This window comes from Corvus kubaryi, unplaced genomic scaffold (genome assembly GCF_017639235.1).
Source record: "Corvus kubaryi isolate FWS band 111438036 unplaced genomic scaffold, C.kubaryi_AGA036_p1.0 split3-73, whole genome shotgun sequence".
Lineage (NCBI taxonomy): Eukaryota > Metazoa > Chordata > Aves > Passeriformes > Corvidae > Corvus > Corvus kubaryi.
The window spans coordinates 6,317,051-6,330,108 of record NW_024582091.1 but is presented as its reverse complement, the minus strand read 5'-3'; the positions used below and the strand labels follow the sequence as shown (position 1 = coordinate 6,330,108).

General features: G+C 36.7%; 1 protein-coding gene across 15 annotated transcripts in view; it reads left to right on the top strand.

Moving 5' to 3' along the window:
* The window catches only part of KHDRBS2 (KH RNA binding domain containing, signal transduction associated 2), a 299,012-nt gene that overhangs the window by 109,847 nt on the left and 176,107 nt on the right, over positions 1–13,058 (top strand). For all 15 annotated transcript variants that reach the window (XR_006014113.1, XR_006014102.1, XR_006014104.1 and 12 more), the window contains exon 4: positions 576–722. Coding sequence is in view for 1 of the 15 variants with exons in the window: in XM_042016440.1 (XP_041872374.1) it covers positions 576–722 (147 nt within the window). In the remaining 14 variants the exon portion in view is untranslated. The remainder of the gene's footprint in view (positions 1–575; positions 723–13,058) is intronic.

Here is a 13,058-nt window from a genome sequence, read left to right as displayed (position 1 = left end):
AGGCTGGATGGGGCCCTGAGCAACCTGAGCTAGTGGAAGATGTCTCTGTTCATGGCAGGGGCACTGGAACTGGATAGTCTAGGTCCCTTCACACCCAAACCATCCTGTGATTCTGTGTCTCAGATAAAAGTCCTAGGGCATATTTTTCTTTGGTGACACTAAAATGTACAGGCTGCAGATACTCATCGAAGAACCTAAAGACTTTACTAAACAATAGTGTTCCAAAATGCTTAAATGCATCTTTATTTTATGGGTTTTTTTTAAGAGCTAAGATTCAGACAGATGAATGCAGCTTTTCCATTATGGATTTATTATGTCAGTACTTCCTTCTGGAGCATTTAGCATTTTTTCACTGTGCTGATTAAAATCTGTTTTAGATGATAATTATGCTGGGTTTATTAATCAAACACTCAAAATTGATTTTTAAATCTTTAGGTGGCTTGAACTAGACTTTTATTTCTCAAAGGATTTAAAAGTCTGCTTATAGTTTGTCCGTCATGTTATCTGTGGGTGCTAAATCACTGCAAAATTAGTAGATTTCAGTTCTAAAAAACAAATCCACCCTTTCTTCATAGGAGGAAGAACTAAGGAAAAGTGGAGAAGCCAAATACGCGCACTTGAGTGATGAGCTCCACGTATTAATTGAAGTGTTTGCTCCACCTGGGGAGGCGTATTCTCGTATGAGTCATGCCTTGGAAGAAATAAAAAAATTCCTGGTTCCTGTAAGTCACTTGTAACATTCTTCTGTGACAGGTTATGGTTTTGTTGCATTGAGTTTGTTCCTTCTTTAGACTAATGAAAAACCCCTTCAACCTGTTCTGTTGAACTTTCATCTTTCATTCTTTTGTCCCAGGGAGATGCCAACCAGGCCATTAAGTGTCACAGGTGATGCCCTGATGTATTTTCTAGGTATTTTATTATTTCCATTTGTCAATGTTTTTTGCTTTCCTTTCTTGGTTTCTGGCAGAACTGGTAGATTACTTTTGTCTTTTGATTGCAGACATTAGTCATTTATATGAGAGTACACTTTCAAGATTTTTGAATATTTAAATCTGTGAAGACATTTTAATACATATAACAATTTATCTAAATATCCTGCTAATGAAGTTAATGAATTTCTTGTGGAGGAAACAGCATGAGCAAAACATTCCTAAGAAATTTCTGTTCAGCTTATGACTCAGACCACAGTTTAGTAATCTTCCATCAGCTAGGAGAGTGCAGAAACATACTCTAAAGCTGTGAACTTTTTCAATTTGATTTTTACTAAATATATCACTTTCTGAAATACTTACTTTCATGTCTATTGATTTTCTTCAAATTCTCTGAAATTTGTTTTTTCCACATTTATACATTTATTCCGTGCTATTTTCATACCTAAATTTGTCTTAGAATTGAAGCATATGCATACTAAATATTAAGTAAAGTAGTACTAGAATTACATGAGTTGTTTTCTGAGGTCTGTCCTGAGAGTTCTTAATGCTCTAAGGATGTTCAGAACTTACATCCCTTAAAAAGAATATGATGAGAGCTTGTTTCTATTTTTGATTTTAAAAATTAGTGTGGTAACTGTTCAGGTCTCTTGATAATAATGGAAGGATTCAACAAGTGCCTTTTTGTTATGAGTAATATGAAGCCAAGATAAGAGATACTCAGGTGAGGCATATGAATAATTTCACGGCAGAATTTCAATGCTTTTTTGGTGTGGGATTCTTGGTTGGGGGAAAAGGGGAATATGTTACAAGCAAAATAGTGAAGTAGACTATTTAAATGTTCAAATTTTTAAGAGCAAATAAACTTTTTTTTTGTAAGAACACAAACTAAGTAACTTAAGATTGTTAAAAATAAACATCTGGGTATTTCTTTTAAATAAAAAAGTTAATTGGCATCAAGTGAGTGCCCAGAAATGAGCCACATTTTAAACCAGTTAAATCTTAAATCTGTCTTTCTGATTCTTCCTTCTCATCTCCTTATGACATTTCCAGTTTAGGAACACTGGTGATAAAATATCATTTAAAATTCTTTGAAATAACTGTGAGACAAGAACGCATTTTCTTTTTCATGATTTCTGACTTTATGATGAACATATAATAATTGGGAAAAATTAGGTCAATATTGTAATGCTGGCAGCATATCATGGAAAATGACATTTTGGCTGCAAGCTAATGGTGAAGATCTGCCAAGCCATTACACTGGAACAAAATTTATCATTAAGTAACAGGTTCCTGAAAAGTCTGGAGTGTTGCAACTTAAAGTGATAACAGGGCCAATTATAAAATTTGCCAGTCTTTGTCCTTTGGATAACCATATTTCCAGTTGTTCATGACTTTCCTAAGCTTCAGCTTGTTTCTGTAAGAGTTTCCTGTTTAAAGTTATCTTCTTATGTCCTTTTCATTCTGGAAGAGAGCTCCTGCATTCTAACATGGTGCAATGATGATGGCACCTGGATTTTTAACATCCATCATGTATTCTGTTCAGCCTGGGTGAATAAGGGAGAGGGACCAGTGTGTTTTGGGGGTAGGATTAAAATTTTTTGTAAATATTCAGCATCTGTGCAAGCATATATTTTGTGTGACACATTATTTATTTGTAAGAATGATATGCATTTTCCAGCACAAGTATAATAGCTACACTGGAGGAAATATAAAGCCAGGTTCTCTATTAGGAGATTTTGAACATGGTTGACAGTGGCAGTAATAGACCCCATCATAGAAGGCCACTGAATTTGTCAGGCATGATTTGCCCTTAGTGAAGCCAAGTTAGCTGTCACCATTCACCTCCTCCTTTTACATGTGTATTTGCAAAGCTTTCAGGAGGCTTTGTTCCGTGATCTTTCTGACCTGAGGTGAGGCTGAAAGAGCTGTGGTTTCCTGTGTCTTCCTTATTTCTCTTTTTGAAAGTGGGGGTTACTTTTCACCTTTTCCAGTCAGTGGGAGCTTCAGCGGACTGACATGACTTCTCAAATACAATGGGTAGTGGCTTAGCCAGTTCCTCAGCCAGTTCCCTCAGAATGAGCAGATGTATGTCGTCAGGTCCCATGGATTTGTGCACCTTCAGGTTCCTTAGATGTTCTCGAATCTGATCCTCTCCTGTAGTGGGCAATTCTTCATTCCCCCAGTGCCCACCTGTGCCTCCTGCGACCTGGGTGGTGTGGCTGGAGCACCTGTCCATGAAGGAAGAAGTCGTTGATTACTTCAGCCTTCTCCATGTCCTGGGTAGCCAGGTCTTCCATTCTGCTCTGGAGAGGACCCCCATTTTCCCTAGTCTTCCCTTTATCACTGATGTACTTTTCCTGTTGCCCTTGACATCCCTGGCAAATTTTAATTCTGTCAGGGCTTTAGCTTTCCTAACCTGATCCCTGGCTGCTTGGGCAATTTCTGTATTCCTCCCAGGCTACCTGTACTTGAATCTACCCTCTGTTGGCTTCCTTTTTGAGTTTGTCCAGGAGCTCCTTGTTCATCCATATAAGCTTCCTGTCATTTTTGCCTGACTTCCTCTTCATTATGATGAAGCTCACTCCTGAGCTTGGCAGAGGTGATCCTTGGACATTAATCAGTTTTTTTGTGCCCCTTTTACCTCTAGGGAATCATAATCACTCCGAACAAGTAACAATTGTACTTTATGACTTGTTTGTTAGTAGTTAGTTGTTAGTCCTCTGCTTCATTTCAGATTTACAAAGCAGTTATTAACTGACTCGTTGCAACATGTTTCAAGGGTTTTGCCCTCAAGAAAATTGCACTAGATGATCTCCTTTTTGTTCCCTATTTGCAGCATCTCTTGAATTTGTTTTATGATGTTTTGTTGTTTATAAGACCTAATTTATTGCAGCAATGAATATTGGGATTGCATGACAGGGATAAAACAGTAGAATATAACAGTTTTATTTATACCAAATCAAGTGTGTAATAAACTATTCAAATGAGTTTTCACATTGCTTATGAATTTTGTGAAGATTTCATGAAATATTGCCCTCAGAAATTATACTCATCATGTCAGTGAAACGGAATAATGTTTTTATACCTTATCCAGAAGTTTTAATGGGACTGAATTTTAAGATAAATGCTCAGAAATCATAATAGAAAAGTAGATAAATGTAGAACAGGACTGAGAAAAAAAAAATTGAACATTTACTAAATGAAGCAAAGTTTTCATGAACAACTACTTTTGATTTAAATGTGATTACTTCATTTTTACCTTCAACCTTCAACCCAATAATAAGTATCCATATTTTTGCTAGTGAAAATTTTACCTCCAAGCCAGGGTTAGAAACCCCTTTTGGCATTGTCTGTCCCAAAAGTTAACACATTTCAAAGCTGCAGCTTGGTCTCAGGTGGTGCGCTGGGCTCCCTCCAGCAGGCTTTTCGGTGCATGACTGAACCCCAGTGTCTGCAGCCCTTGGTAGCTGACACACTCCCAAAGCCAAGCTGCTTCGTTTGTGTCTGTGGCTTCCATTTTGCAAATGGCTTGAGGTCTGTGTGGGTGCTGTCAGCGGGACATTGTTAACTGGTTGATTTTTTAACTGTCTTCACTAGTTCTTTGGTGGGTTTTATGCAAAATTAAGGCTTTGTGGGGTGTCATATCCAATTACTAGCTAGAAACTGCTCCGTTTTTATTTGATGTTTACTCAGTATGAAAATTTGAATATAATTTAAATATGACAGATCAAAAGACCCATGATTAAGTAAATAGGATTAATCTCAGAGTTTTGAAACACAACTGCCTGCTCCAATGTTTTTCTGTCAACACAGTAAAAACAAAAACCAGAATGTGCTCCCCAAGTCAAGGTTTTGCATTAACAATCACATTTGGAACTGATGCTAACAAAATGGAAATTATCCAGTATTAGCTATGTGGAAAGTACAAACCGTAGGGATGCCTAGGAGGAGGATGTGTTTTGCAGATTTGCCTTTGTGGCCGACACAGATTTGATAAAACCCATATGTATCTGACAGCCAGGTACTTCTGATCCTAAACTGCCAGGGACCTAGGTCTAGGTGAGGAACCTAAGGCTGATGTTAGATCTCAGTGCCTCAAAATGGGATGCAGGGTCAACAAACTAGAAGGGGAGACTGGGGAATAGGGGGAGGGGAGGAGAGCCTAGAAGCTTTTCAAGCTTTAAAATCTGCTGGTTTTTAAAGGTTCTTAGCTATTAAATGCAGTTAAATTTTTTCACTGTTAATGATCAATGAAACTCTACATCAGTTGTGTTAGATAGAATTAGATAATTTTGATGTACATCCAAACATACAAATATATTTTCTGAACAAGCTCTTAATTTCCATGTAATAAGAAGCTGTACTGTCTTAAGGAGTTCTGTGCTTTCTAACACATGCAGAATCATTTTCTGATTCACATTTTTATCCCTTTAAGCAAAGCATTTTTATTTGACATGGTTTGCATCCCTTGGGAGAATGAGGGAAGCAGATACTGATCATTTATTTTACATATGAGTGCTCTGTAATAGGGAGCTATTATGTAGAGGGCAGATTGCAGCTGCGGTGACACGACCACTTTAAAAAGATCGTTTACAACTGTGTGGTCAGATGATCAGAAATGGAACCAATTACTACTTTAAAAGCTGCTGTCCAACATATTTGCATACATTATTCTGGCCACTTGTATCTGCTTTAAAATGAGGCATATTGGCACCGCTCAAGGGCTGGGAATAAACACATGGTCATGTAATGCAGTCCAGCTGATGGATGATCCCTGGTGATCATCTGCCTGTACAGTTTTCTGAGGGTGTTTATCAGATCAGATCAGATTCTGTTATTAGAAATCACTGTGGTGAGGCAGCAGGTGAATGCAGGGTTTAATGCTGTTTTTAATTCAGGCTGCAGTGTCTTCCAGACTTCCTTGTAGGTGCCTAAATACCTTACTGACTGTTTAACTTCAATCCTTTATCTCACCTTGCTCCATACTATTGATTAAAATAATTTTCTTACCAATCATTTAAGAATATTATGTGTTCTCACTCATCCAGCTAATTAAAGATGAAATATTACTAAGGAAGAAGAGCCTTTCAGTGAAATAAAAATTTACTAATTTCACACTGGAAGTTATTTATACCAGAACTATTTATGAAAAAATTGAGGTCTATGGGAAATTGAAAACAACTTTTGAGACCAGTTTGTTTCGGTGGGAACAATTAAAACATCTTAAAGTAGGGTTTAGTCGCTTGAAGGTCTTTCTCCGTCTAATATTGCAAAAGAAATTCTTTTACTTCAAACATACATTTACAGTATGTATAGGAACTCATATATGGTAGAGAGCAGAGTTACAGATAATCTGTGTACATACAGCACACAGTAACAATTCTGTCAGTTTTAGCTATATGAGATTTGTTTTGCACATTTTTTATTAGCCATCTGAATTTCTTCTGTGGTAGAGTATAATGTGAAATCTCTATTTACATACCATTTCATACTCCATGGTTTTGTAATCTTATGTTTGTTTCTAAATAAGCTATAGTGTGGGTGAGGGGATGCCAGTCTTTTTTTTGTCTTTCAAAGAACTTCAACAGGCAAAATATTTCCCTAAATATGACACTGAGCAGCAGCACAGCTGCATCTCTAAAATACATCTTTTATGCCTGTCAAAGTGAATAATTTACACTTGCACATTCTGCAAAAATACTTGCAGTAATAAATAATTAGTACAGTAATTATTTTAAAACTCTGCTAAGGAAAAATTTTAGCAGCTGTTTTAGTTGTTCTGGGTTCTGTTTCTCCCAGTGTGCAACATCTCTGGCAATTTCACACACAAGTTTTGATAATCAAGGAAATAAAATTCAGTGATTCTGTCAAGGCCTAAAATGTCATAGCACTTTACCTCTTCACAGCTTTTTTTCCTAAACATTGCTTAACAAATCAAATTATTATGAATACATTCAAACATCAGTGTACTCAAGAGAGTCATCACAACTTGTGGACTGTGGTTCTTGACTTTTCATAGATGCTGAAGTTTTTCCTAATAACGATACTGGCTGATTTTGAGCAGCACTTGTGTTGTTTAAATCACTTATTTTAAGCTTGATGAAAATAATTCTAAATCTTTCCCTCAAATTGAACACTTGGGGGTGGAGATGTACACTAAAAATGTTCAAATTTTTCAAGTGAAAATTAAATTCCATTATTTTTCAACTGACTGAATTTTTTTATTTAGTTATTGATATACAGTATCAAGTACTGGTTCTTTCTGCTGTAAAGCTATAAAATGGATTATTATTTTGGTGCAGGTGATAAAATTCATGCAGAAAAATTTGAATCCCACAGTAGTGCTTCTGGTTTTTTCATTGCTGGTCTGTAATATGTAGCAAGAAGTTTGCTGTGGTATTTATTGCACATTAGACTGTTCACCTTAGTGAGACCACCAGACCTCCTGCACATGTGGCATTTCATTTAAGAGCTCTGCTTGTGAGTACAAATTTGGTCAGTCAACTCAACAATAAAGGTTAGTTGGTTGACCCAGTGAAGAGGCTGCAGCTTTAGGGTTTGAAAATAAAATTCCATGTGGTTCTGTATAAAAGTAGGCACAGAAAGTGTATTTAAAATAATTGGTTTCCATTCAAAGAATTACTTTGTAATCATGATGAAAAAAATGTGCAAGATGTTGTTACATGTTCCTATCACATATATTAGTAACTTTTTTTTTCCTCCCAGACATCAATATGAGGGAAGAAAAGGATAATGTCTGGTTAAAAAAATAAGACTGAAAGCAAGGAGATAAGCGGTACTTATTTTGGCTCTTTCAACGAATTGGTTATTGGCTTAATCAGGTTACTTTAACTTGCAGGTTACTTTTCTCTCTTTCACATATACCAGCAAAATGACAATTGGATTTTTAAGGTTGAATCCATTTGTGAAGATACACTTAAATAAAAAAAAGATATTTTCATGCTGTGATTCACATTGAAAACCATACTGCAGATCCTACAGTGTGTTGGGGTTTGTTTTTATTTTCTTTATTTATTTTTAAAATAGTTTTCCTTTTTAAAGGGAGAAAGCAGGTTTTGGTGTTATTAGTAAACCTTATATATATATTTTTTTTTAATGTAGCAAATGTTAGTGTAGTCAATTCTGAGGATGCTGAGTTATGATCACTTAGGAAAGCATGAAAGAAAAAGCAAAAATGCAGAGTAATCTTACCTCAGTTGTGTTCTTTCAGCTTCCAGCAAAGATTCAATCTTTTCAAGGCTGCGTCCAAGACCATCTTGCCTTATACCCTGTGGTAACTTTTACTTCTCTTCCCTGAGTTGTCAAAGGCTTTTTTTGAACCTTAGTTAAGCTTTTGGCCTCAGAAAAACTTAAGATTGCAGTGTTTGACAGTTCAATTATGCACTGAGTGTAAAAACAAAAATAAAACCCCAAATTCCACTTCCTCTTGTTTGTTTTAGAGCAGTTTCATATGAGTTAGTAAGTGTCCTCATCTTCATGCATGATTAAAAGCAGAGGATAGTTTCACACCCATCCTCACTCTTACATTGCTCTGGATTTGTTTCTTTTCTAGCCCCCAACTTTTATTGTACAGAAGCAGAGGTAGCTCTGGTTTTCCATGACATACTTCTGACTATGTTTCTCTCTCTTCCTTAGCTTGCCTCTTTCATTTTTCTGTTGGGATGGGATGGCCAGGATGGCATACAGTAGCTCATCTTGGTAGTCAAGAAGCAGTCCAGTAATGGAATGGATCTTCTGTTGTTTTGTAGTTTAGTGTCAGGGCTTTTTCTAGTGCTATTTACCATTCTTCCTGCTTCCACTGATTTGATGTTTTTGAATGGCATTTGTAAAAAATCCAGGGCATCTTTGTTGAATGATAATAGCTAATTAAGACCTATTTATTTTCAGTATTTTGATGTTTATCATTACTTCGGTTTAATTATTTTCATAGCATTACTTTGCATTTATCATCCCTCAGTTTTTCTGCCAGTTTTATTTCTAGTAATAGAGTATAATGAGACCTTTCAGCAATTCTCTGCAATAACCTTTAGATTTTATTGCTTTGAATAATTTAATTGAAATACTATCACTTCACTATTCAAAATTTGTAATAAAATTTATAGATATGGTGAGCAGACCAGATTTTTTATTCACTCAATAAACTCTTCGCCTCAGAAAAGAGAAAATTATAATAACAGTCCAACTATTTCTAATATTCTTTCTCCTGTAACCAAGAGACAATTATTAATCAACAAAGTGCTCTGTTTTAGCGTTTGACAACTTTTGGTGTGGCTGATGAGAGTTTTGATCTCCATGGATGGAGATGTTTGAAAATGGATGTCTCATTTGCTCTGTACCAAGCCATATGATATAAATTTGTTTAGAAATAATCTGCATGAAGGATAAAAATACATTCATCCACAAAGTGTCCTTCTCCAAGACAATAAGAGTTGCCTGTATACATTCATGTATACAGGCATGTACAGTGCAAACACGAGGGTTTAGTAAGTAAAGAATATATATTTGTATATAGTCTTGATGTTTCGAAAGGTTTTAAGTCTCCTAATGGCAAGGAATACTATGACAAAACTTCATCGGCATGAGAGATTTTTGAAAGAAAAAATAAATTTAAATATCAAGTTGAAAAGGAAAGATTGGCAGCTGACTATGAAAACAGCTTTTGACATTAAAAACCCCCAGCTTTCGTTTAATATGGTTTTGGTTCAACCTCAGTGATGAAGGGATGGCAAAAACTTAGGAACAATGATTACGTAAAAATCAGGAAAGACGCAAAAGACAGATTAATGGCAATCAAGTTTATAAAATAAAAATTCCATATTTATTTGCATAGTTGTGAAGGAAATATTTGTTAGCAATGCAGGGATAATACAAATGAGTTCAGGGAACATAGTAGAAATAAAAGGAATCCTAAAAATATACAGACTTCAATCTGGAGATGGTAGCATTATCAATCCCTGGAGATGGTAGCATTATCAGTCATTAATGATGCAGAAAAATCAGGATGTTTCCATAAATATCGGTTGTGTAGCTGGAAAAATAAAGTGTGGTATACTTGTATTTTACCAAAATGATGCAATACTTTTGCAGTTACTAGTATAGTAATGTTAGTTTTAGGAAAAAAATCAGGAATGTAGAGAAGAGTCATAGTGCACTGGTCTAAGAGCACCAGCACTACTTTCTAATGGCTGATTTCTCATCCTTTGTGTTTCATGTTTGGATTTTGGTTGTTCAGGTGGGGGGAGTGTTCTCAGTCTGAAGCTTTTATGTATACCAGACAGTCACCACTTTGTTCTTCGGTGGGTTTTTTTGGCTCACCTTATGTGGGCATTTGCTCTTCAGTAAGGGCACGTACAGTATCTTCCTCACGGTGTAGATGAGCATTTCCATGAAACTGGGAAGGACTGACTGTTCTAGGACTACAGGACATCTGTCAGATACAGCTGGGGTTGACCAGTGAGTCAAAAGTTGATTAATTGTGTTGGAATGATAAGCAGTGGAATAAAAATGTGGCCAGTGAAAGAAAAAGTTGCAGTAGCAGCCTGACTGTGTGGTGATTGTGCCACGACCAGCCTGGCAGGAGTCCCTCACTGAATAGCAGGAAAAGATTGCAGAATTAAAAAAATAGAGAAAATAATCTAAGCACTACTTTGATATTCTTATGTCATGATGAAAAATTAGTCAACAAATCCCAATTCAATCCCTGTTCAGTGAGCGTTTGTTGATAAAACTGCGTTAGTGACATGAAATTCCGTTCAACATCTATCCACATGTATGATGTGACAGGGGTGAAACCTTCTTAATAAGAACATTTCTCTTACTATATGTGTCTGTAGCAATTTTCTTAAGGAGTTGATGTGTGAAACTTCTTTGTCTGCCAAACCTGCTTTGTGTATCAAATTTTGAAGATGGAGATTTGCATCTTGATAGTAGATGATTTCATTCCAACACAGCAGGTTCTTTTGGGCGAGACCTACACAGGTGGTGCAATAATTAGACCCTGTAGCAAAACCTGTAGCCATTTAACAGATGCAGAGACTTCCTGCGTGAGATTGGTGTCTCAAAGTACGTTACCAGCCATCAGCCCACTTACACCAGCAGAAAAAAATGCTGATAATTAGGATGCATCTTATAAGCTGCCTGCCTTCTAAGTTTACACACTTCACATTGGAAACATCAAGGTGAGAGACAAAACCTTCAGATAAACTAAGTGTGAAACTGGAAAAGGCTTTTAGTAGGAGAGGAGGCATTCCAGAGCTGCCCGTATGTCATTAACTGCAAAGGGAAACTGTTTGTGACTTGGATTAAAACAGGAAATTCTCATAGGTAAATTAGCCCTTTTTTTTAGAAAGAAAGTCTATACAAAGCATAATCTTTCTGAAGACTCATATGATGACTAGAGATTAGTGATACAGTTTCATCAGGACTGACTGAGGGTATTATGCAGAAAGAGTGAGGCAGTCCCAAGGCTGTGAATGAGACTCAGTTGGGAATGATGGCCCAGAATATCACTAGCTAGTAGAGACAGGAGCTCCTTCAGAGAGGAAGGCTGAGGATAGATGCAGGAGTCAATAAAGGTATGCTTAAGAAGAAATAACTCACGTTGCATATTTAAATTACTTGAGTACAATTACTACCTACCTCTTAGCTTGTGTTTTCTCTCAGCTGTTTGAAAACTCTTTGATGCACGCAGTTTCTTTTTTCACTTCTTACTTACTAAACATGGAAAGACATTTGAACTCTCTGCTTTTGACATGCTAGAACAAGGTTTGTGTCTGTTGAACACCAACTCAACTGCTGCATTATTTCCATGTTGGTGTAACTTGTGAATGACCCAGTGAGTAACAACTCAGTTGCATCACTTTTGAAAATTTTTAGAGCCAGATTGGAGGAAGTGAGAAATTCTTGAAGGCATACAAGCTCAGAAGGATCTGTGGCTATTTCTGATTAAGGTACATGTTCAATGGGTCTGTTTATAATGGATACTTACCACGGAGTTAAGCCTGAGCAGGTCAGTACAAGAAGGAACTGAAAACAATGGAAAAGTCCTTTTTTTTCAGAATTTTCCTTTTGATTGTTGATTTACTTCTATGTTGGGAATTATTAAAGGATCAGGGACATGGATCATTCATAGAATTATGGGATCAATAAAAGAACTGTAGCAAGAGCCTGCAAGCAGAAGGCCTGTGTGAGAAAAACTCTCCGTGAGAAAAATCTCTGTGAGAACCAAGCTGACAACAAGAAGGGAGTTTGAAAAGGTACAGCTGTGGAGATAAGACCCGGAGGGAGGAGGGTGAACTCTGAATTCTTTTAATCATAACTGTAGAAGCTTGCCAATATAAGTCCAATTATGTAGAAGTAGAAATGTGCTTTGATAAGCTTTAAGCCACTTAGGAGTTAACAAGCTGGTATACTATATAAGTGCCTTTGGATTGCTAATAAACGGAGTTTTGCGCTTATCAACCATATTGGCTGGTCTGCAAGTAACTCCCCCCGCCGGAGCCGGGCCTCTCTTCTTTTTACAATTCCAACACTTCTATAAACTCTGCTAAAATGCAGAAATAAGACACTGAACGGTAGTTAAAGCTGGACTCTAAGATTCTGATAAAACACAATGAGTAGACGTATACTGTCCAAGAGCTGTCGGTGGAACAGCTGTCAGAAAAACACAGACAAAAGGTGAAGTTTTTCCAACCAATACGGGCTTCAAAAAGTCATGGAGATCTTTGCAGAGAATAAAAAAAAGTCACTTTTAGAGTAACATTTGATAGCCATTTGTTGTTTTCATTATTTGCTTTACATCATTATTACTTTGAGGAAGTGAACAAACAACACCTTGTTCTAAAGACATATTCCTGAGTTGTTTTAATCTAGTCATGAGTCCCAAGCCTGTAGAAATTCCTTAGGTGCCAAATACACATGGGCCACTGAGCTAAAACAGACGGAGAAAAGCAACCAAGAGCTGTAAAATAACTGTAGTTACAGCGGGTTTGGGAAACCAGAGCTATTATCTCAGAAGGGCTAAGAAAATTCCCTCAGTGTCAGAAAGGGGAATTGCATGTGTAACATCATGGTAAATCACAAGATAAACAACTGTTATCTCTGCCC